The sequence below is a fragment of the Desmodus rotundus genome, chromosome 7, assembly GCF_022682495.2.
Source record: "Desmodus rotundus isolate HL8 chromosome 7, HLdesRot8A.1, whole genome shotgun sequence".
In the NCBI taxonomy this organism is placed as follows: Eukaryota; Metazoa; Chordata; class Mammalia; order Chiroptera; family Phyllostomidae; genus Desmodus; species Desmodus rotundus.
In genome coordinates, this window is record NC_071393.1 from 95,472,362 (window position 1) to 95,495,891 (window position 23,530).

General features: G+C 38.4%; 1 protein-coding gene and 1 non-coding gene across 9 annotated transcripts; both read right to left on the minus strand.

Moving 5' to 3' along the window:
• Positions 1-654: 654 nt before the first annotated feature.
• Positions 655-13,894, minus strand: TIPIN (TIMELESS interacting protein). Of its 8 annotated transcripts, none has more exons than XM_045201254.3 (9): positions 13,665-13,894; positions 11,435-11,502; positions 10,953-11,093; positions 10,751-10,829; positions 10,468-10,543; positions 7,188-7,310; positions 6,886-6,949; positions 2,573-2,779; positions 655-845 (listed from the first exon to the last, which is right to left on the minus strand). In XM_045201254.3, the coding sequence occupies exons 3-9, from the start codon at positions 11,083-11,085 to the stop codon at positions 655-657; spliced, it is 873 nt and encodes a 290-aa protein (XP_045057189.2). In that variant the 5' UTR covers positions 11,086-11,093; positions 11,435-11,502; positions 13,665-13,894. The 8 variants fall into 8 exon arrangements, with proteins under 8 accessions (XP_045057189.2, XP_024423205.2, XP_045057187.2 ...); XM_024567437.4 differs by having other exon boundaries at positions 11,332-11,502; XM_045201252.3 differs by having other exon boundaries at positions 13,391-13,894.
• Positions 6,284-6,419, minus strand: LOC112312118 (small Cajal body-specific RNA 14). The gene has a single exon (XR_002975560.2). It is a non-coding gene; the product is annotated as a small Cajal body-specific RNA 14 (non-coding RNA).
• Positions 13,895-23,530: the final 9,636 nt, after the last annotated feature.

Below are 23,530 nucleotides of genomic sequence, written 5' to 3' on the forward strand. Positions count from 1 at the left end.
AAGACTTTATTTTTAGAGAGAGGAGGGAGGGAGAAAAAGGAAACATCAATGTGCAGTAGCCTCTTGTGTGCCCCCAACTGGGGGCCTGGCCCACAACCCAGGCATGTGCCCTGACCGGGAATCGAACCAGTGACACTTTGGTTTGTAGGCCAGCACAGCACTCAATCCAGACCCACACCAGCCAGGGCCATTTCACCAAAAGTGTAAATTGCAGAATTAAATACAATTAGAAACTTTTATAAAGCCTCTAGAGACGGTATATAAGGTTTTTATTTGTATTTTTAAATGGATGTTAATTATTTGTTATATATTTGTATCTTAAAACACCCAATTTAGTGAAAACAAGGCCTTCAATGGCACACCAGCATAAGCTGCTTATTAACTATTAATCATTATTATGAAGTCAGATCTATATAGAAACACTGAGAGAATAGATAGGCTTAACTAAAGTTAATAAAAAACAAGTATAATTATAAATGATACCAGATTTTAAACAGGAATCTGTACAGGTTTTAATACATAAGGATTTTACTCAAAATACACAAAATACATAGTAACCTCAGACTTGGAGGATACCAAGTTAATTTTCTCTTGCTTGAGGCCTGTCCAACATTTCTGGGTGAAGCATAAAGTTACTGCTGTACAATTTTAATTTTAAAAGGACTGGTCCAGTTGAGTTTTCTCTATTTTTAGTTCCTCCTCTTCATTTACTATATTGGCAGCAACATCATTATGTGTATTGTCTAGAATGTCTTTGTTAAATCCATCTGACTCCTCCTCATTTTGATCCTCACCTATATTAACATCTTCAACTGTCTGTGCCCTGGATGCGTTCATTAATAAATCTGAAAGAGAAATCATTATTACACATTACTTAAGCACTTAATCCAATCTTACCTAACACAAATCTCTTCACAAGCTTAGATCAATAGAAATAATGTCTATAATCATTTTAGTTCTTGTTAATTATGATCAATTTCTCCCAAAGAAAGCCATTTTTATACAAATATAAAGTCCAATGAAAAATGCAGGGGTCTTGACCCTGGCTGGGTAGCTCAGCAGATTAGAGCAATGTCCTGATATGCCAAGGTTACAGGTGCGATCCCCGTTGAGGGCACATACAAGGATGAACCAATGAATGCATCAGTAAGTGGAATAACAAATCAGTGTTTTTCTTTTCTCTCCCTCCCCCTTTCTTTCTCTATCTAAAATCAATCAATAAATTTTTTCAAATTCAAGGGCTTCAAGGGAAGTAAACTCAAACTCTCGAATCATTGCCATAAACAATGGTTCTCATTCAAAATCACAATTACTAGACAAAAGTTTTACAAAATCAGATGCTCCTAAAAGCTGTATGTCAAAGTGACCTATAGTAAAGAAAGTGTAAGGCTCTTACTTCTGTTTGGGCAATTTTAAAGTCGGATATTATAAATAGAAGATGAGCCTTAAGATGCTTACTGCCAGGTCCACTTTGCTAATGACAGAAAGACAAAACACTGCTATCGGCAGCGGTTGGTATTTATTACTGCCATGCATTTTTTTCACATGGAAGGAATAAAACATTCATTTGTAAATTTAAAAATTAAATTCACTTTAAGTGGAAAAAATCATGATAATATAGTCACGGTAATGTTCACTTGAGAATTTTATCTTGGGTAAAACTAGTTTTGTAACATGGTAATCTTCATTACTTACTAAAATTCTTATTTTCCTATTTCAAAAGGAAAAACTGGATTGGAAATTGAGAATGACATGCCATCCAGCTTCATTCAAAACCAATTTGCAATTATTTTTATTTATTTTTTACTTTTTACTATTGATTTTAGAAAGAGAGAAACTTCAATTTCTTGTTCTTATCCATGCATTCATTGGTTAATTCTTGTATGTGCCCTGACCAGGGATCAAACCTGCAAACCTGGCATCCTGGGATGATGTTCTAACCTACCTGGCCAGGACTACAATTATTTTTAAATATAGCTTTAAAAAATTTGGCTGTCTTGTTTCCAAATCCACAGTCTGTTTTCAAAACAGCAAATTTTAAGGCAGCTTTAACTAGACAGAAGGTAATATAACAGGTGATCAAGCTAATAGCTCACAACAAAGGTGACATAATGCAGGTAAAAAAAAAATTTAGAACCACCTATTCATGTCATAGCAAATGGCTCTAAAACCCTCAATGTGTGCAAAAGGCATTTTGTATGTTTGGGAAAGTACCATAATATTTAATGTTCATAATTATGATCCTAAAGATAAAATTATTTGTCACATGCTTTAAGGAGTCAGGGAATATGTTTTTCAAAGATTCAGAATCAATTTTAAATTATTAAAATAACTTTTTAAGAGGTACTCAACTAGTCAGAAAACCATCTTGGATTCATTTATTCTTTGAGGATCCCAAAGAGCGAACACATACATGGTCTCTCTCTCTCTCTCAAATGTACATAAACTTAATATACTATATCATTTTCTATTCCTAGAGGTATTTTATCTTGGGACATAGCAGAGAAGTTAAAATTTCTAACATATCCTTGCTATATTAATGGTAGCACATAAAAAACACCATAAAATTTACCACTTTCGAGGGACTGACTATTACTCAGTAGCTTTGCCTGCCTTCTTTCCAAGGCCAGTTGTTTATTTCTCTCAATTCTTTGTTGTTGCTCTTCGGTTAGGCTTCTACTTGACTCAGAAGCAAAATTCACATTTTCAGATGAGTTTGTCAAAAAGGGATCTAATTCAGTAGCAGTTACATCATGGCCATTATTTTCCCCTACTTCGTCTGCAGTAGAAAGAAAAAGTGAGTACAGTGCTAGGATTAAACTCACTAGACACATGCTTGATTTAAACAAGTAAAAGGAAAATCACTTTGAAGAGGTATTTTAAGTCAAAAGAAAACACTAGCTTAAAAATACACACAAACAGAAAGCAAAAGTTCTTGGTTATGATTAGAAATATGTTATGTTTGGGGTAATAAAAGAACTTAAAGAATGCAAAGAATATTCTTGCTTTAAATTAAACAAAAACATTTTAATGGCTTGACATAATACACAATAATAATCTTATATAGGCTATTTTTTAACAGGGTAAAACCCAGACACAAAGTGAAAAAGGAAAAGAAGTTTAGAGATCCGTGCACATATTTCCAAGTTAATTTTTCAAAAAATTCAGTGCTCTCTACATTATTACTCTTAATAAACTCTTAAAGCCATGTACACTAGGTATCTCCAAGTAGGGTACCCCTACAATGATCCAGTGTTATGGAAGGTAAACTTTCACCTTCCATTTATAATTCATTTAAGAATTTAGAAAAATTAAGTTTTACTATCTTGTATTTAAAATAAGGACTGGCAGTGACAAACTATCACAGATCTGTATGACAGTTATCATGTGGTCTGTAAACTATCTTAATAAAGGCAGGTCCACACTGAGGAAGGATGGGGGAGTGGGGCTCCCACTCATCCTTTTCAGCACCCTGTGACGGGCAGCTGATTCTGACTGCCCAGTTAAGTAGACTAACAGAATATCTAGTTCTAACCAACACAACCCCAACAAAATGCACAAGTGGTAGTTTTACTGCTCAAAAAGACTGCTGCAAAACAAACACCTGACAGTAGAAGATAATACAAGCACAAGCAAATTAAAAAAAAAAAAAAAAAAAGGCAAAGCTGACACTTCACCTTCTCTACTTCATTCACATTCATTCACATTATGGGGTTAAAAAATGACTCATCACAGATCCGACTAGTAGGCAAGAAAAAAAATTTCATATCACCAAGAACACTGCTTGAAATATGAATTTACAAAAAATGAAAATGAAAAATAAATTTACATATAGTGATACCATCCTTGCCTTATGTATTTACTGTGCCTTGAGGTATTAACTAGTGACAGTAAAAACCATCAAAACTAGCAAAATATTTAAAACATGAACATAAACCTTTACAATTATTCTAGTGAGATTTAAAAATCATATATTTAATCCAGTCTTTTGCGATCCAAACCTCTTTTGAGGCTTCTTCTTTATTAATGACAGACAAAAGGCCATATATTTTCCTTTCTGACATGGAAAAAATTTGTGACAAGAAACTAAAATGCATTCCTTTGTCAGAAAATAATGATGGTGTACAAGCAGAAAACATTGCAGGGGAAGTTAAGAAACAAGTATTAAAACCAACTGTCCAACATAGTTTTTTGGGTTGTTTTTTTTTTTAATTTTATTTATTCATTTTTAGAGAGAGGAGAAGGGAAGGAGAAAGGGAGAGAAACATCAATGTGTGGTTGCCTCTCACACACCCCCTACTGGGGACCTGGCCCACAGGTCCCACAACCCAGGCATGCATTCTGACTGGGAAATTGAACCAGTGACCCTTTGGTTCACAGGCTGGCACTCAATCCACTGAGCCACACGAGCCAGGGCCAACATATAGAATTTTAATATACTTTACCTTATAGGACTTAAAAGATTCTGAATTAATAATAATGAAATGCATAATAAAGAACCACTTTTTTGTGAGCCATGAAGGGAAAGATACTGTCAACAGGAAATGGCCTCTCTAATACAATGTTTTATGGATAAACAAAGTGAATGTAACCACTGATGGAGCTTTGACTAGTATAACAATGGGATTAAAAACAGCCCTGGCTGGTGTGGCTCAGTGGATTGAATGCCAGCCTGCAAAACCAAAGAGCTGCCGGTTTGATTCCCAGTCAGGGCACATGCCTGGGTTGCGAGCCAGGTCCCCAGTAGGGGGTGTGTGAGAGGCAACCACACATTGATGTTTCTCTCCCTCTCTTTCTACCTCCCCTCCCCTCTCTCTAAAAATAAATAAAACCGTAAAAAAACATACATGAAATTCATTCACTTCGTTGTATGTAGGCTACAGTGGCAAAGAAGCTAAAGCCAGAAATATTCAATGTGTCACAGAATGCTGTTACTTTGGTACACATAAACTAACACATAAGCAAATGATGTAATAATTAAAGAGAAATAAGTGCTATTAAAAAATTACAGAGGAATGGGGATGGGGCATAATTTTACCAGAGTGCTCAGGAAGACTTCACAGTGTTGACATTTGAGCACAGTTTGAAAACAGTAAAAGAGTCGGCCGTGCAGATTTGGAGGCTGGAGGGAGGACGGAGGACAGTATTCAAGGCACAGTGAGAGTACGAAAGCCTTAAAACAGAATATGCCTGGAAAATTCAAGGAACAGCTAGGAGGCAAGTTTGGCTGAAGCAGTATGAGTAGGGATATAGTGAGAGAGGCAAGGGGATGAGGTAAGGACAGAGAACAGACTGAAGCTGGGCATTATAAGGACACTGAGTGAGCAGAAGAGTGACATGACTTCACATTAGTGAAAAATAAAACATAACCCCTGCTTAATTTTTAAGAAAACCAATTGAAAAAGGGTAAATGAAAATTTGCTAGTAAACGTCAACAAAAATCTTTGCACTAGTGAATGGGATTAAAAAATGAATACCAAAATGAATACCAAGATTGAATGCCAGTCTGCAAAACCAGAGTTGCAGGTTTGATTCCCAGTGAGCTCACATGCCAGGGTTGTGAGCCAGGTCTCCAGTAGGGGTGCATGAGAGGCAACCATGCCTCTTGCCGTTTCTTTCCCTCCCTTTCTCACTTACTTTCCCTCTCTTTAAAAATAAAAATCTTTAAAAAAAATTCAACAAACAAGGCTCTCTGCTACAGGCCTCCTCTATGTACCCTATATTTCAGCATGCCTGTAATCCCAAGAATGGTCCTATTTGTGTAGAGGAGTCAATGAATCACCTGCCTGACAGTTGTGGCTCATCTTTTAACACTGTTGTGATGCCTCCTCTGTGAAGCTTTTCCGTCCCCTAGATAAAAGTAACTACTCTCCTTTGCAACCCACCCTGTACCCTGTTCCTATCTCTAGTTACAGCACCTATCAAACAAACTACTGGCAATGTTATGCCCTGCTTGTTCACTAGTCTGTTAGCCGTAAGACAAGGGGTCTCATCTTATCTTCATCCCTGAATGTTTAGCATACAGTATGCTGATCAAAAAGGGCAGCTGACTCAACTAATCCAGCAGCATATGCTATGGGATTTAGTACTGTAACGAATTCCTTTCCATATACCAAATCCCATGCCATCAGTACATACCATGTATTACAAAAAAATTAAATTTTGGACTATTTAAATCACAATCTTTCACACCTTTAAAAGCAATTTATAATTAACTTAAGGGAATTCTATATGGAGCCTGTGTTTTCTACAACATCTACTAAAAGTTAAAATAAAAACCAAACATGTATGGAGCCATCGCACAGAAAATCTGATAACTATGCAGACTCTGTCGGCAGGAACCATGTGCTTTGATGTGTGTGACTGCCTAAGGTTGCACTGTACAGCTAACCAATGCAATCAACACCAGGAACAGTCACGTACGTCTTACTAAAGTGCTATATCCAAGATCTGCACTCTCAGTGAAATGTAAACTATTTCACCATCAAATTATTCTGCCTAATTGCCCAGAGGCACTTTTTTTTAATGGCGTACATGTACATGAACAGTATATTTTGTCCTCTATTTTTACTAACAAGCACTACAAAGGATCCACGGGTCTCCATCAGAGCTCTTGAAAGCTAATGTCCTATGGCAAATACATTTTTACATCTCTCAGTGGCATTGCAGCCACGTCTTTAAGGAAACGAGTATCATACACAACATTCCAAAAGTACCATATACAACATTCTAAATGTACCAAAGTATTTTAACTCATTCCTATTTACTGTACTTTAATTACATACTCAGCATAGACTAAGAATCCAGTCTTATAATACCGTCCATCCCAACTAAACACATTTCTAAAAAAAAATTGTTCTAAAGTAGATAAACCTATATTCTTACCATTATTGCTAATAAAATCTTCATGTAAAATAGGGAGATCAAGTCGAATTCGTTTTAAACAGGTCTGAAAATAAAGAGATGGTTTTACATTTTCACTAATAACATTTGGGGAGAAAAGGTCATTTATTCCATTCTGAGTTTCAAAAAAGCTACTCTTCAAGTAACTATTATTAATTTTCTTTCTCTCTACCAAGTCAGATTTCAAAATGAAGACCCCAAAGAGCTACTTATTAGCCTTAACTAAATCTATCCTTGTACTATTCAACATTGTGAATGATATTCATAATAATCTCAACACATACCTGAACTTCCTTTTTATTTCCCAGGTATTCAACTCTGTCAATAAAATCCTCAAACTGCAGTTTAGGGAATAGCCTATGTGCCCAGTGCTCCATGTGTCTGATTAGCGTCTTCAAGTCTTCAGCCTGGCACATAAAAATAAAAATGCTAAATAGGAGATGCACTCTCAGAACTGACCTTGTCAGCAGATTTTAGAATTGAATAATAATGCCAAAGTCATTGGTGTCATTTTACATTTATAAGGTGAAGAAACTTTAAGAAAAATATCTATTTAGGACTTAGGGGATTGCAGTCTAAAAAAAGCACTGGATACAATTTTCTTTTTTAAATCGGGGGAGGGAAATGGATGAAAACTTAATAAAAGTTAAAAGATAATCATATGTGTCTTTTCAGGACTGTAAAGTACTACTAAAAATAAGCTTTAATAAACTATGTCAAGATATCTTTTAGAAATAACTAAACAAAGTGGCAGGTCCCTAAATCATATATAGACAAGAAAGAATTGAGAATTCAGCATTGTGGAAATACATTCAGAAATCCCAAGGGCAAAAAGTACTGAAGACCAGCAAGAACAGTTAAAACATTCTCAAACCAGAATACCTATATTTGAAATTTCAATTTAACATTAAAATTTTTTTAAATAAAGTATAGTAAACTGGACTTATAAATGAGAAAAGTTCCAAATTCTGGGTTTTATTATAAAATATAATATTCTTCTTTTAACAGTATTTTAAAATAGGAGAGCAGTTAAAAACCAGTTCTGGATCAGGCTACATAGATTCAAATCTCAATTCTACCACTTTACAGCTGTGACTTTGAACAGATGACTCCTCTTGCTTTCTTCATGTATAAAACGAGAATATTCATAACTCATTGGGTTATTATGAAGATTAATACAAGTTAAAGCACCTGACTCAAAGTGAGCACTCAAATGTTGACGGTTACTGTTGTTATTTACTCGTCTAAGAAGTCAGTGGTTAAGACAATCAGCTCTACCAATAGTTAAATATGTAACACTGAATGTAACGTCTTATCATCCTCACTCTGATAATAAAAAGTTATTTTTTTAAGAATTTTAAGATTTTATTTATTTATTTTTAGAGAGGGGGAGGGGAGGGACAAAGAGAGGGAGAGAAATACAAATTGGTTGCCTCTTGTATGCACCCAGACCAAGGACTGAACCCACAACCCAGGCCTGTGACCAGGAATCAAACTAGTGACCTTTCGCTTTGCAGGACGATGCCCAGCCAACTAAGCCATACTGTTCGGGGTAAGATAAAAGTATTTTTAGAAATTCGATCACCTAATCTCATTTTCCAGTTCTTGGGGGTAGCTGGCTAGCCACCTCTCAGTGTCATTTTAGACTCAACAAAAGAAGAGAAATAGCTAAATACAATGGGAAGTCACTGTGAGAAAATACTAAGAATTTTCAAGGGCACAGTACAGAAGACTAGCGAAACCCTTTCAGAACTCACCCTCACCCAGTGAAATGCAAAATAATCATCCTTCTTATAAATCCTATGAAAATGATGAAGACTTTGGAAATTCAAAGCACCAATTCATCATTACTACCTGAAAATTTCAACAAGGGCAATGAATTCACTGAGGCGGGTATGGCTTTAATATATCCTGATTTACATTTAGTTTTATGGCAAAACAGGACGCACAGGCTTATATTCTCTTCCTGTCCACTGAGGCTGAGCAAATGCATACGCTTTCAGCCTTCCAGGTGTGAAATCTTGGGATTGTTTTTGACTCCTTTTTCACCCCTCTAAGTCCAGTCAACTACAAGTACTGTATGTTGATCTCTACTGCTACCCTATCTGAGCCATGTCCACCTTGTTCCACTGGTAGTGCGACAGCCTCTCAACTGCTGCCAGCCTCCAGTCACTTCCCTCCTTCCAGTTATCCTGCATCCACACCAAGACGCAGGCAACACTATTCTACCTGGGCTATGCAACGGGAAATCTAGGCTCTGCCCTAACTGATGTCCCTGGACACTTAAACTATAAAATTCAGTCTGCTTAATTAGGTAACGGGACCAACACCTGTCCCAGGTAGCTCCGTTGGTTAGAGCATCTTCCCGATATGGCAAGGTTGAGGGTTCCATCCCCTGTCAGGGCACATACAGGAAGCAACCAATGAAGGAATGCATAAATAAGTGGAACAACAAATCAATGTTTCTTTCTCTCTTTCTTGTTCTCTCTGAAAAATCAATAAAGATTAAAAAAAGAACATATTTGAAAATACTTCATGAACTGCAAAAAAATATATCTACATGATTCAAAGAAAAATTTTAAATGGCCCTGGCCAGGAAGCTCATTCGGTTAGAACATCATCCCAATATGCCAAGGTTGCAGGTTCAATCTCTGGTCAGGGCACATAGAAGAAGCAACCAATGAATGCATAAACATAAGTGGAACAACAAATTGATGTTTCTCTCTCTCTCTAAAATCAGTTTAAAAAAAAATAAAGAAAAACTTTAAATGTATGTTTGTCCAGGGACAGTGATTGACAGTTCTTAAATGTCTCCATTTTTCAACAAAACTTAACTGACGCCTATTATAAACGAGGCATGGTGCCACATCTTGGGGACACATAAATGATCAATACAGGTAAAGTCCTTGCTCTCCTAACACTTAAAACCACTCGCTAAAGTAGACAAAGTAAATTTTATTCCTCAAAATTATGAAGTATAAACTCAAGCTTACTGACTCACATATGATTTTACTAAAGCCATACCGTGGCAAACCAAGACTACAAGACATGTTTTCCGATTTTTCTAACAGTGCCTCTCCACATTATAGTTTCTCAGAAGAGACCAAGATGAATGGTTGTATCTGTGAAACATTCTAAGATTCCTAACAACATGGTAACAGGCTCAGTTTTATAGATAGTCAGCCCTACATACAGTGGGTTCTGCATCCATAGATTCAACCAACTGTGGATTGAAAATATTCAGGAAAAAAAATGTTACACTGTTGCTGACATGTGCTATGTAGCTAGGCCTACAATGGTTGCTGCGTCTATACTGAACATGTACAGACTTTTTTGTTGTTATTCCTTAAACAATATAACAGCTATTGACTTAATATTTACATTGCATTAGGTATTACAAGTAACCTAGAGATGATGTAAAGTAGCTTAATATGTAAATACTATGCCATTTTATATAAAGCACTTGAGCATCTGTGGATTTGGGCATCTGGAACCAATAACCCACTGAGGGATGACTGTATTTTAAAAAACAAAGGTCTAAAATAAAATCCAGACATTTCTTACCTCATGACCTTTACCTTTGAATTTTGCCTTTTCAAACACATGCCTTAATGCTGGAAGCCCTCTCTCTGAAGTTAATCTGTGAATAGAAATAGGTTTTTAATTCCAAGTTTTCTAGATCCATCAAGGCCAAACCATGACCACAAATAGGAAAGATATTATCTGAACTGAACAAAAATCTTTATAAATATCTGATCTCCAAATACTCCCAACCAAAAGCTTGTGACTTGAGGGGAAAAGAGATGTAAAGAAAAAGTACAAATGTTTAAGGAAATAGTTAATATACCTCTGAGCATCCAGCTTGGGTATATTCCTTTTAACTGTTCTCTTTGGAGGTACAGGAATAGGTGCCCCTCTTCCTGACTCTGGTGAAATATTGCAAGATTTAATATTACTTAAATAATTTAAGCCTCACCTATAAAATATATCATTTCTAAGCTGATAAATGGATAATTGAATACAGATACTTTTTGGAACTCTATACAGACCGTCATCAGGTTCAGCTCCTTCACCATCTTCTCTCTCTGGAGACGCTGGAGGTGGGAAAGGAGGAAAAGTTTCATCTTCTATATGCTCATAAGCTGGCAGGCCAATCGAGCCATTCTCCTGTGGTTCCAGCATCTTTTCCTCTGGGGAGAAAAAAAGTAAACCTATTTATTCATGCAAGTAGTCTTCCTACTACACAGTTAAGATCCACCTGCAGCAAAATTCATGTGTTTCAGTCTCTTAAACCATATTTCAAATGATGAAAAGAAGTGGAGATGATAGTAGTTATGGAATAAAGAACTGGGCTAAAACCAGAAGAATCAAGTTCTAATGCATACCCCACCACTAAATAACAATATAATTTTGAACAAATTATGTTACCTCAACTGTTGAATTTCTTCTATCATAAAATGATTTGGACTTTCAGAGAGTTCCAAACTATGGTCCAAATGGGTGTGAAATATGTAAGGGACAGGTACCTCACCAGCAACTTCAACCAGGGCAGTGTGTAACAAAAATCTGTTTACGTATTGACCTTCTAGGTAAGGTTTCCTTTGAAGAAAGAGAAATAATCCTCGAATCAGTAACTTTAAAGAGTGCCTTTCAGTACCATCTTACTTGACCTCTCAGCAACATCTGACACTTTTGATTAGTTGCTTTTTCTGGTAAAGTGTTTCCACTGTCTTCTGAAACATAGTATCACCTGGTTTTCCTCCCTTTGGACACTCCTCCTGGATCTTCTTTGAAGATTCATCTTCCTCTTACCTGGTCAGTAAGTATCCAAGACTCCAACCTAGGCCCTCTTCACTCATTTACATAGATGGTTTGAATAAGCATTTACAGATGACTATTTTTTTTTTTTACTTCCATCTTAGGCATCAAGTCTGAGCTCCAGATCCCTACTTTAAATGTCTCAAAGGCACCTATAAGTCATCATGTACAAAACCAAACTTCTCATTTCCGCAATTCACTGAATGACATCTATCCAGCTAAGCGAGTCAGAAACCTCCAAGTCATCCTTGACACGTCCTTCCCTCTACCCTACATAGGCTGTCCATTTTACCTCCTAAAAATCCCTTGCATCTGTCCATTTCTCCCTGTCTCCACAACCACTCCCTAACATTGCTACTTGGATTACTCCATCACTCCTACTCACTTTTAGCTTTTCCAATCCACTCTCCGAATTACAGTTAGGTTGAGCCTTTAGAAATGTAAAGCTGATTGCCTTACCACTTGGCTTAAATATTTCAACGGCTTCCTTCTGCTCTTAGAATAGTGATGAAGCTCCAAGGCTCTGCTCGGTTTGGCACCCTCCTACTTCTCCAACCTCACTTCACACCTCTCTTCATGCTTTTTCTTTCCGTTCTTTTTAAGAGCCATAAGAGCTCCCTCAGGCCACTAGACTTTTTTGTAAAGGGCATTTCCTATCTTTTTTTTCTCTTACTGATTCTAGAAAGAGGGGAAGAGAGGGAGAAAGAGGGAATCACCCACGTGAGAAACATCGACCTATCCGCTGCCTCCATCAGTTGCCTCTTGCAGGTGCCCTGACCTGCGTGGGCTCCAACCCGCCACCTTTCAGTCTGCAGGACACCTCCTGACCAACCGAGCCCCACCAGCCAGCACAGGACGTTTCCCACCTTGAAGGCTCTGCCTGGACTCCCAATGTCTTTCAGATGCCTACTACACCTCCACAGAAAAGTCTGCCCCAATCTCCCTAAACTAAATCCTCCTACAATAAGCATTCAAAGTATCAAGTGCAAGTTTCAACATTAACTTCTACTTATTTGATTAATGTTTGCCTTCCATACTAGACTGTAGCTCCAAAAGGACAACGACCAGGACCCTGGCCAGGTGGGTGAGTGGGTTGGAGCGTCGTCCTGCTCACCAAAACGTGGTGGGTTCGATCCCCGTTGTGGGGGGAGGCACCCAATCCATGTTTCTCTCACACATGGATGTCTGTTTCTCTCTCTCTCCCCTTCCTCTCTCTGAAACCAATGAACACATTCTCGGGTGACGATTTAAAAGGCGGCCGGGGGGCGGGGGCAAGACCAGGTAGGTCTCTTTGTGCTCCAACATTGCATCCCCAAAGCTGGTACACAGCAGATGCTCAATACATATTTGCTGCGTGAAGAAAAGAATTCCAAAGCTTCCCCAAAACTGTGGAACTACTGGAGCTGTGATCTCTATCTAGTCTCTCCAATTCTAAATTTCCATGACCATAATACATAAAAAGAAAGTAAGTGTCAACTCGATGACGGCCCACTGTATCTTCAAGTCAGGATCAAGAACCATGGATTTTCAAAACCGGAAGGAAGGCAGTTAGAGATCATAACCTCACCAGCAGCAAGGTTAGTTCTACCAGAGCGGCTGGATGTCCCTCCTTGCTAAGCGCCCCGAACACACTGAGTTTCCCAACCCACCCGTTCTCCGGCCTTCTCACCCTCGCTCCCCGCCTGGTCTCTCACTTCAGCTTCACTCATTCAGTCAATCTTCACGGGATGCCTTCAGTGTCTAAAGCCCATGGCCAGAAGCTGGCCATGTGAAGATGTACACGTTCCCCTCCCGCTAAAAGACTAGGTTGTGAGAGGCGGATCCGAAACGTAAACAAAAAGTAAATGTGCCCGCCCTTGCTCCACCGGTCCCCTCGCCCCACAGGTCGCGGCCGGTCCGGCCTGTCCTGCCCCGCTCAGTCCACCCTAGTTCTGTGCTCCCACCTCGCTCTCTCCTTGCGACTCCCCAGCACCCCTGGTCCTCCTCCTGAGTTCCTCGGCCTCTTTTCCCGGCACGGACTGTACTCAGCCGCCAGCCCACCCGCGCCTCACGCGGAAAGCAGGCGCCACAGCCCCACGATTGGCGGGGAAAGCAAACCGCACTTCTCGCGAGACTCCAAAGCTACCGCCGCAACAGAGCCTTCGCTGTTTGGCGCCACATCTGCGCACTGCCGTGTTGGAGCTGCCGGACCGTCCCCTCTCTGGTCACGCCCACCCACGTCCGACTCCGCCTTTCCTGGGACCTGCCACCTCCCGCAAGTCCCGCCTATCCGCTTCCGACTCAGCCTTTTCCCGGTCCCGCCCGTGCCGCCGGGCCCCGCCCCACAGTTCCTTCGTCCCGAGTTCCTCAGAGGAGTTAAGTCTTCTTATTCGCGTAAAGTTCACCTTTGTTATGCTCTAAGCATTTTAGGCTTTGGAAATAGTTCTCAGTTTTCTAGAAAACCTGATTGTGGGTGGAGTAGAAAGGATAGAGGCAATTTGGTAAGAAACTACTGATTCTTCAGAGTTAACAGAATTCCTAAACATGGAGTTTTATTAGTTTGTTGAATAATGAGCTGAGATAAATCAGGCAGTAAAGAGTATTAGCAGTGTAGACACGAAGAAAAATGTCAAAGATTTGTTACCGGTAATCTTTTTTAAGTGAGTCCAAATAATATTCATGTTTGTATATGCACATGCGCACTCGCACACAAAACTGGGGGGAAATAAATATGTAACACCTATGGGGGTGGGAACTGGGCATATGGAACAGGATGGAATGAGGACTTAACTGCATTTTTAACATAATAGATACACTATTCAAAAAACTGAAAAATTATCTGCAGCAAATTTAACTTCAAGATTTGACAAACCAACATGAGTAGTGTTTGCAACCTTATTCTATTTTTCTGTAGCTTGAAATATTAAAAGAATAAATCAAGTGTGAAAAGAATAAGATAAACTGTAAGCTCTCTAAAATTATGTGTGCAAACATATATATATATATACCACATTTTCCTTAGTTTTATGGTTTATTTCTATATGTTCAAGATAACATTAAACAATGAACTAAATTAACATTAATTTGAATACAAAATATGTCAGCCTCAAGAGTCTGAATAGCCCTGACCCATGTCGCTCAGTTAGTTGGACATCCTCCTGCAAAGCAAAAGGTCGCTGGTTCGATTCCCAGTCAGGGCATGTGCCTGTGTTGCAGGTTTGGTCCCAGTTGGGATGTGTACAAGAGGCAGCCCATAGATGTTTCTTGCCCTTCCTCAATCCCTCCCTTCCTCTCTCTCTAAAAATAAATGAATAAAATCCTTTTAAAAAAAGAGTCTCTATAACTGAGGCAAGAGGCATTCTTCTAATTATCCAGATAGTCTATATTCTCTATGTCTAATAAGGTAAATATAAAAGCACTTTGAGAAATTAAAAAGTTATATACCACCCTCCCCACTCCAAAACAGTAGCACAGAGCAGGAGTTCTGAGGGTTTGAATCTCAGTTCCATCATTTACTACTTGATGACTTTTGACTATGCTTCAGTTTCCCCATTATTAATAACGGTATCTACTTTGTAGGGTTATAAGGAGGATCAAATGATAGTACTTAGTAAATATTACCTATTATTATCCATATACTTTTTAGAATGTTTGACCCTTTTAGAAAATGTACATATCTTATTAAGTAATCATTTGCAGGCACAGTTGTAAAGCATTGACATAGTTGCCAAAGACTAATAATTGGGTTTTTTTCATATATGAGGGATACAAGAAATATATTTTCCTTAGCAATTTCATCAGATATATAAAAGATAGCTTTCCCATAGACCATATTATTAAGACTTTTAAAACAATTTAATATTTAAAAAAAGGAATAATGTCATAAAAATAAACTATTAAAAACCAAAAATTGAGTACAGTGTGTAAAAGTTATTCTGGCAAGTAGGGAACCCAGCCTTGAAATGAGGTTTAAAAGAAGAGAAATGGGGTAAATCTTTTAAAACAAAAAGACCACAACCTATCTCTATCCCACATTTAACAGCAGTCTATGAGTCTTGTTGACTGGCTGCTACTATCTGGGTCTATCACTTAGGCAAGCGCTGAACTGGCTGGTGGTAGTGGTCTGCTGGGTAGCTGAGGGCTCCGTCTCACGGTTATGGGGTCTGTTTGCCCCTGCCTTATGCATGATAGTTGGGTTCATACCACCCAGTCAGGCCTGCATCGGCATTAGCAGTCAAGGAGGCCAGGCCAGGAATTATGAATTAGGATCTGGTTCAGCTACAAATAACAGAAAAAATAAACTAAAATAACAAACAAGACAGAAAGATTGTCTTTTGTAAGTCCACAGTTGGTATGGTGCTGCATGGTGTTAGGAATCCAGTCTCCTGTCTTCTTGCTTTACTACGTCAGCATTCCATTCTCAAGATTGCCTCATCGTCCAAGGTAGCTCCTAGAGTTCCAACTGCATTCCAGTCAGCAGGAAGAAGAAAAGGGAGAAGAGAGAAATGTTCTTAAAGCCCTACACTTTAAAGACATTTGCCAAAAGTTACACACAACAATTCTGGTTACATCCAGAGTATAATACCACATAGCTGCAAAAGAAGCTGGGAATATAGACTTTATTCTTGGTGGTCATGGCCCAGTAAAAATTTCAGGGTTTCTATTATTGTGGAAGAAGGGGTGAAAAGAAGTTCAGGGACAACTAACAGACTGCCACAAATAACAAAATAAAAATATATTAACCCAATATTAATTTTGTAGATCTTCAATCTTGGAGTGTTTTCAAAAATAAGTATTGTGAATGTGAATAGCCAGCATTTTCACAAATATGCACACAAGCAATCCTTAGCACAAGAAGACTATAACATCACTGTACATTGTACCATGCCTTTTGAAATCTTTCCTAGAATATATCCTCAAAATTCTGATAATGAATAAAATAAATCACTTTATTGCTGTTTTCTCCTTTGTAATATAATAGGTGTGGATTAGATGATCCGAAAGGTGCTGTTTTAATGGAGGATACTGAAGGGTAATAAATCAATAGGCATTTATTGAATGAATGTGTTTTAGGTAGTAAACCAAACTGGTAAGATAAGGTAACACAGAATACCCTTTCTATGTTGGAGGACTCCCACCATTTTAGGAGTTCATCCTAAGCTAAGAAACTCAGCTTCTTAGGTCCATATGGCTGGGTGTATACTGGGTACCCCAGTTCCACAAGTAAATGAGATTTCAGGTCAAAAGAGGGTGAAGTGAAGATGGACGCACTTCTCACAATCTATTCTGGGGGAGGGGGGAAGGCCACCACCACCACCACCAAAACTCAGCTTCCAAGAGCAATGGGGCTAGGGGTACCAGAGGTCATGTTCTTGTTCAGTGTGCAATGTCAGTGGTGAGAGTGGAAGTCCACTTTTCCCCAGTGGGGTTACCAGTAGGGCCTCCACGAAAGCAGCAGAACAGCACAATTTTAGTCTCAGTCCTGTATAGCTGCCTACCCTCATTTTCTGCTCACTGAGAGATTATAGGAGCTATCTGTATCCTTAAATAAACATCTTTTTTTGTTGTTTAAACTAGTAATGAGGCTGGATTCTGTTATTTGCAATGAAGAACACTGAGTAGCATACACTGACTGGTTATAAATGATATAGGATAATATACAATTTAATGCTGATTTGCTTTTGATAAGTGTTAGAGGGTAGAAAGATGAACAACAGCTGGAATAGTCAGGGAAGACTTTTGAAAAGATCTGGAACTTGAGTAGAAACTTGGAATTAGGTAGGGTTTGGATAGATGTATGGGAAAGTGCCCTAAGATAAGAGAAATAACAGAAGCATAAAAAATGATTACGTTTCTGCCCTGGCCAGGTAGCTCAGTTGGTTAGAGCATCGTCCCGATATGCCAAGGTTGCAAGTTTGATCCCTGGTCAGAACACATACAAGAATCAACCAATGAGTGCATAAATGGGTGGAACAAGAAATCAATATTTCTCACTCTCTCAAAATCAATAAATTTTAAAAAGTAAAGAGGAAAAAATGATTAAGCTTCAATAAGGAGACTAACCTAATTACCTCAGATTTTGTTCCTGGAAAAATGAAAAGTAAGATTAGGACAGTTATTTTGAACTGAGGAGGGGTGTCATTATAGATTCTTACTTTTTCCATAGCCCCTCCCAAAAGGTTTTAAACATTTTTACATGATATTTGATACCAACAAAATAATATATGTAATATTTCTGTATGTTATAAAGCACAACAATAAAATACACATGCCTGAGAACATGCTATCCAGCCTGAGAACTAGACAGTATTTTACTTCTAGCTATGTGTTTATCCCTTTTCCCATTCCCCTGCATCTCCCATCCTACTGAGATCACCACTATAATGAATTTTGTTTGTCATTCCTTTTAAAAATAGTTTTAGTATATATATATATATATATACTAAAGTATATATGTATATATATATATATATATATATATATATATATATATATACACACACATATATATATAGGCCTAAACAATATAAGCAACATGTTGTTTAATATTACTTGTTTTTGAGCTTTAAAAAATGCTATCAAACTGTATGCAATCTTCTCGGGCTTGCTTTTCTCGTTCAATATTTTGTTCTATGATTTTTCCATGTTGTTTCATACAGCTGTGGTATAGAAATTGGACACTGCTATATAATATTTTTTTAGATTTTATTTATTTATTTTTAGAAAGAGGGGAAGGGAAGTAGACAGAGAGGGAGAGAAACATCATTGCACAAGAGAGAAAGAGTTGCCTCCTACATGCCCCAACTGGGGACCTGGCCTGCAACCGAAGCATATGCCGACTGGGAATCTAACCGGCAACCCTTCGGTCCCTAGGCCAGTCCGCAGTCCACTGAGCCACAACAGCTAAGGCTGCTATATACTATTTATTATTGAATATACATAGTTTATTTAACCATTCTCTTGTCAATAAACATTTGGAATGGTTTGAGGTTTTCTGCAACTGTGAACGGTGCCACTATTAAGCATTATTTTTAAGATTTTATTTATTTATTTTTAGAAAGAGGGGAAAGGAGGGAGATAGATAGAGAAATATCAATGTGTGGTTACCTCTCATGTGGTCCCCACTGAAGACCTGACCCGCAACCCAGGCATGCGCCCTGACTGGGAATCGAACCGGTGACTCTTTGGTTTGCAGCCTGTGCTCAATCCACTGAGCTAAGTGTTCTTACACATGTATTTTATAGATGATTGTTATACAAGTTATATGTACAGGGTGGGGCAAAAGTAGGTTTACAGCTGTTTGTATGAAAAATAATACAATAATAATAATACAAGAATAAACTCTGTTTTGCATACTCACAACTGTAAGTCTATATTTTTCCCCACTCTGTATTGATTGTTATATATCAATCAAAGGAGCAAAGGCCTTAAAAAGACAGGAGGTAATGGGACCCAGATCACAGGTGGAAAGGATAGCCTTTGATAGGACAGTGTCCCACTTCTCTCCGCTCTAATGTGAAGGATGAGGAATTCAGCTGTAAGTGTGTTATTAGGTTTGTGATAGGAAAGGATCAGAGAAGGTGACTGAATCTTTGCAGAGCTGAAGTTTGCCCAGGTAAGCACAATGGAAAAAAAGAAACAAGGAATCTGAAGTATTTGCAGGAAGTGATGAACTTTGGAATCTGAAATGGATGGAATAATGACAGGAGGAGACTGAGTGAAGGTGGAGAAGTCAACGAATCTGAGCTCTGCATGGTTCTAAGGTTTGTTTCCAGGAGAGCACTTGAGCAGGTAAGCCCATTGTGGTCAAAAGCTAGGCTGTTAAATTTATGATACTGGAGGCTGCACCATTTCGGAATCATGCAAAGGCCCAGGATAAGAACAATGGACTCAAATCTCCGTCACTCTCACTACCTGGGGAAGTTAAGGGCCCTCCCAAGATTTTGTAAATATTCAGTGAGACCTAGGTTTCCAGGCTCATCTGGGCCTCTGATCTTCTAAATCTCACATGTTACTTTTGTCTTGAACCACTTTAGTGTAGGCCATTTCTTCAGTTTCAACAACAAGTCTCCTATTCAGTAGACACAGACTACTTTCTGGGGTTCCTGGAGAGAGGGTTACATCATATCTGGCAAAGCCCTCATCTTCAAGCCACTCTCCCACTCTTCTCTCTCTTTCCCATCTCCTCTGCTACTGAGACCACCTTTCTGTCTTTGTAAACTTGGAGCAATTGACACCCTCAGGATAGGAGGAGGCAGTGTATGTGGGTGCTCACTGACTATACTTTAATAAGCATTTTAATAAGTATTAATTAAAATGTAGTGTTCTTCCTAACAAGAACATTTCTCTTCCTTGGAGGACTTTAGTGTTTTCCATTAAGGCAGTAAACTGTTCTTTACCTCCATCCAGAATTTAATGAAAATGAAGGGTTATAAAAAGTACAGTCCTACACTTCCTAATGATGTTTCAATCAACAATATATACAATGGTGGTTTGATAAGATTATACTGAAGCTGAAATATTTTTATCACCTAGTGATGCCCTAAAGTTGTAGCACCAGCGGGACCTGGAGTGTGGCTATGAGGTTGGCTCGAAGTTGGCACTGCACATCCTACCTGACTTTCTTATGGGACTCACTTCTCTCTCCTTCCTTCCTTCCTTCCTCCCCCTCCTCTTTCTGTTTCTCCCCGAAAGTACCCAAGTGCAGTTGGGGAGGAGCCACGAGCTGATGGTCCAAAGACATACACCTCCCCCCAGGGCCTTGTACACCTTTCTGGGAACTTGATTGTCTTGGCACAAGACATTGCTCGTGTGTTTGTGGCGATGCTGGTATAACCAAAGCCAGCTGCGCCATCAGTCATATAGAAGTACTATACTTACCGTCGCGCTACAATTGCTTACAGTACTCAGTGTAGTAACATGCTGTCCAGGTTTATAGCCTAGGAGCAATAGGCTATACCATAGCCTTTGTGTGTGGTAGGCTAATCTAGGTTTGTGGGAGTACGTTTTATGATGTTCACACAAGGAGGAAATCACACATCTCTCAGAACATATTCCCATCAGAAAGCAGGGCATGACTGTATTTCCAAGGTGGGGTGGAGTTAGAAGCAAGCACTCAACCATTGGACAGATTGAGACCAGCACTATTTGAGTTTCATGTCTCACATTTTCTAATTATTTCTTCTGTGTTCCCCAAAATAAGGAATTTTGCAATTCTGAAAAATATTTGAAAAAAAGAAAAACACATTAGGTAATTTCTGACTCATAATTTTAAAATGTTTTGTGTTCAGATGTTTTAGAAGAGCATTGTCACCAGACGAGGGAGCTGGGGAGCAGTTGGCTCCTCAAGCGTTTTCACAACCAAAGAGCATGTTTTAAAGATTCAAAGTTTAAGAGATGCTATTCAAAATATGGAAGAAATTTTCCCTGGTAGCATTCAAATGACAAAAGTTTCTTAACTGGAACACACAAAACATAAACTACAAAAGAAAAAGACCAATAAATTGGACTTCACCAAAATTAAAAACTTGCTCTTCAAAGAAAATGAAAAGACAAATCACAAACAAGTAGGTAGAATATAGTTGCAAATCATATATTTGACAAAGGACTTTTATCTAGAGTACATAAAGAACTCTTGCAACTCAATAATAAGACAGACAACCCAATTCAAATGGGCAAAAGATTTACTTCACTGAAAAAGATAAATGGATGCCAAATAAGCATGTAAAAAGATGCTCAATATCATTAGTAGGAAAATGCAAACTAAAACCACAGTGAGATACCAGTACACCTCCACTAAAATGACTAATATATAAAAGACTGATCAGACCAGATATTGGCAAAGATGCACAACAGTGCTGATGAGAATATAAAGTAGTATAATAATTTGGAAGTTTCTTATAAAGTTAAACATACCTACCATATAAATAAGCCATTTTACTCTTAGGTATACTCAAGAGAAATGAAAACATAGCCATATAAAAACTTGTACACACCTGGCTGGTGTAGCTCAGTGGTCTGAGTGCAGGCCTGTGAACCAAAGAGTTACTGGTTTGATTCCCAGTCAGGGCACATGCCTGGGTTGCAGGCCAGGTCCCCAGTGGGGGACACATGAGAGGCAACCACACATTGATGTTTCTTTCTCTCTCTTTCTCCCTCTCTTCCCTTCTCTCTAAAAATGAATACATAAAATCTTTTTTAAAATAGCCAAAAAAACCCGGAATGAAATAATGACATAAATATCCATCTGAATAGATAAACAAATTGTGGTATCACCATAAAATGACATACTACTCAGCAATCATGCTGAATGAAAGTAGCCTGACTAAAAAAGAGCACATTAAAGAGTACATACCACCCTGGCCAGTGTGGCTCAGTTGGTTGGAGCTTCGTCCCTGTAACCCCAGGTTTGATTCCGGGGAACATACTTAGGTTGCACGTTCGTTCCCCTGTCCGGTTGCTTATGGGAGGCAACTGATCGATGCTTCTCTCTTACATTGAAGTTTCTGTCTCTCCCTTCCTCTCTCCCTTCCTTTCTCTCTAAAAAGCAATGAAAAAGTGTCCCCGAGTAAGGATAAAAAAAAGAAGAGTACATGAAAGAGTACACGACATAAAATTCCAGTTACATAAAATTCTAGAAAATGCGAAGTGTAGTGGGGGCAATGGGCAGATGAGAGAGGGATTCTAAAGGGGCCCAAGGGAACCGCTGGAGGTGATGGATGTGCTCCTTTTCGTGATTGTGCTGATGGTTTCTCCACATACGTCAAAACCGTTCAAACTGAGCAGTTTCAGTGTGTGCCATTTATCTTATGTGGTCATGCCTCAAGAATGCTGTAAAAAAGATTCGAAGTCTAAGAAATGTTTTTAAAATCTAGAGGAAAATTCCCTCAATAGTATTTAAATTAGTGTGATTATATTTATTGAGCTCCCAGTTACTGAGGATATATAGCACTGAATTTGGGACCTGTTACCTTATAGGAACTGAATGAGTAATCATCTTCTGCCTTAATATTTTTCTACTGAAAAGCAAACAAAAACAAAACAATAAAAATACATTAAGAGGAAGAATAAAAATGGCCATGGGAATTAACTGATTATGTCATTTCATAATTGTTTTCTCCAGCAGTCTTAATCCCTCAGGGTGAGAATGTTTCTTTTTATGTTTACATTGCAAACTGGCTAAATGGCCTGAAATAACACAAAGTAATTTCATGTGAAAAGAAACCATATATATATATATATATATATATATATATATATATATATATATATATCACCAGTGAGGGTGGAAAGCTGTGACAAAGACTTCTGAGTAAAAGCCTTGGATTACTTTTTTTTTTTTAATAAGAGGGCATTATAGCACATCACAGAGTTTGTTTTAGAAACTTGCTAAAATTTTTTCCTTCTCTAAAATGGTACAAGTGTATATTTTTACAAGGAATATAGAAAAACACATGAGGAGGGTGGATTCCTTGGCTTAACTGAGTGCTCAGGTTGCTGTGGCAGGAGCCTGGGGCTGGTGAGATGCTAGACTGGGATCCTGTCCAATCTTTGCTAATGATTTACAGTGTAACCCAACCTTTTCTGGCAACCAGCATCTTCTATAAAACGGAGATCCCACTGGCTCATATTAATGTGCCTCAAGATATTGTTTACAGGATTTGGTCAGAAGGTGAAGGGGGAGAATTACTCATTTGACAAATATTTATTGTGTATGTGCCAGGCATGGCTCTCGGAGCCAGCGATGAGACAGGGAGCAAGATAAATGAGATCCATCTCTTACGATGGGGAATCAGAAAATAAATAAGTAAATAAATGAAGATAATAAAAG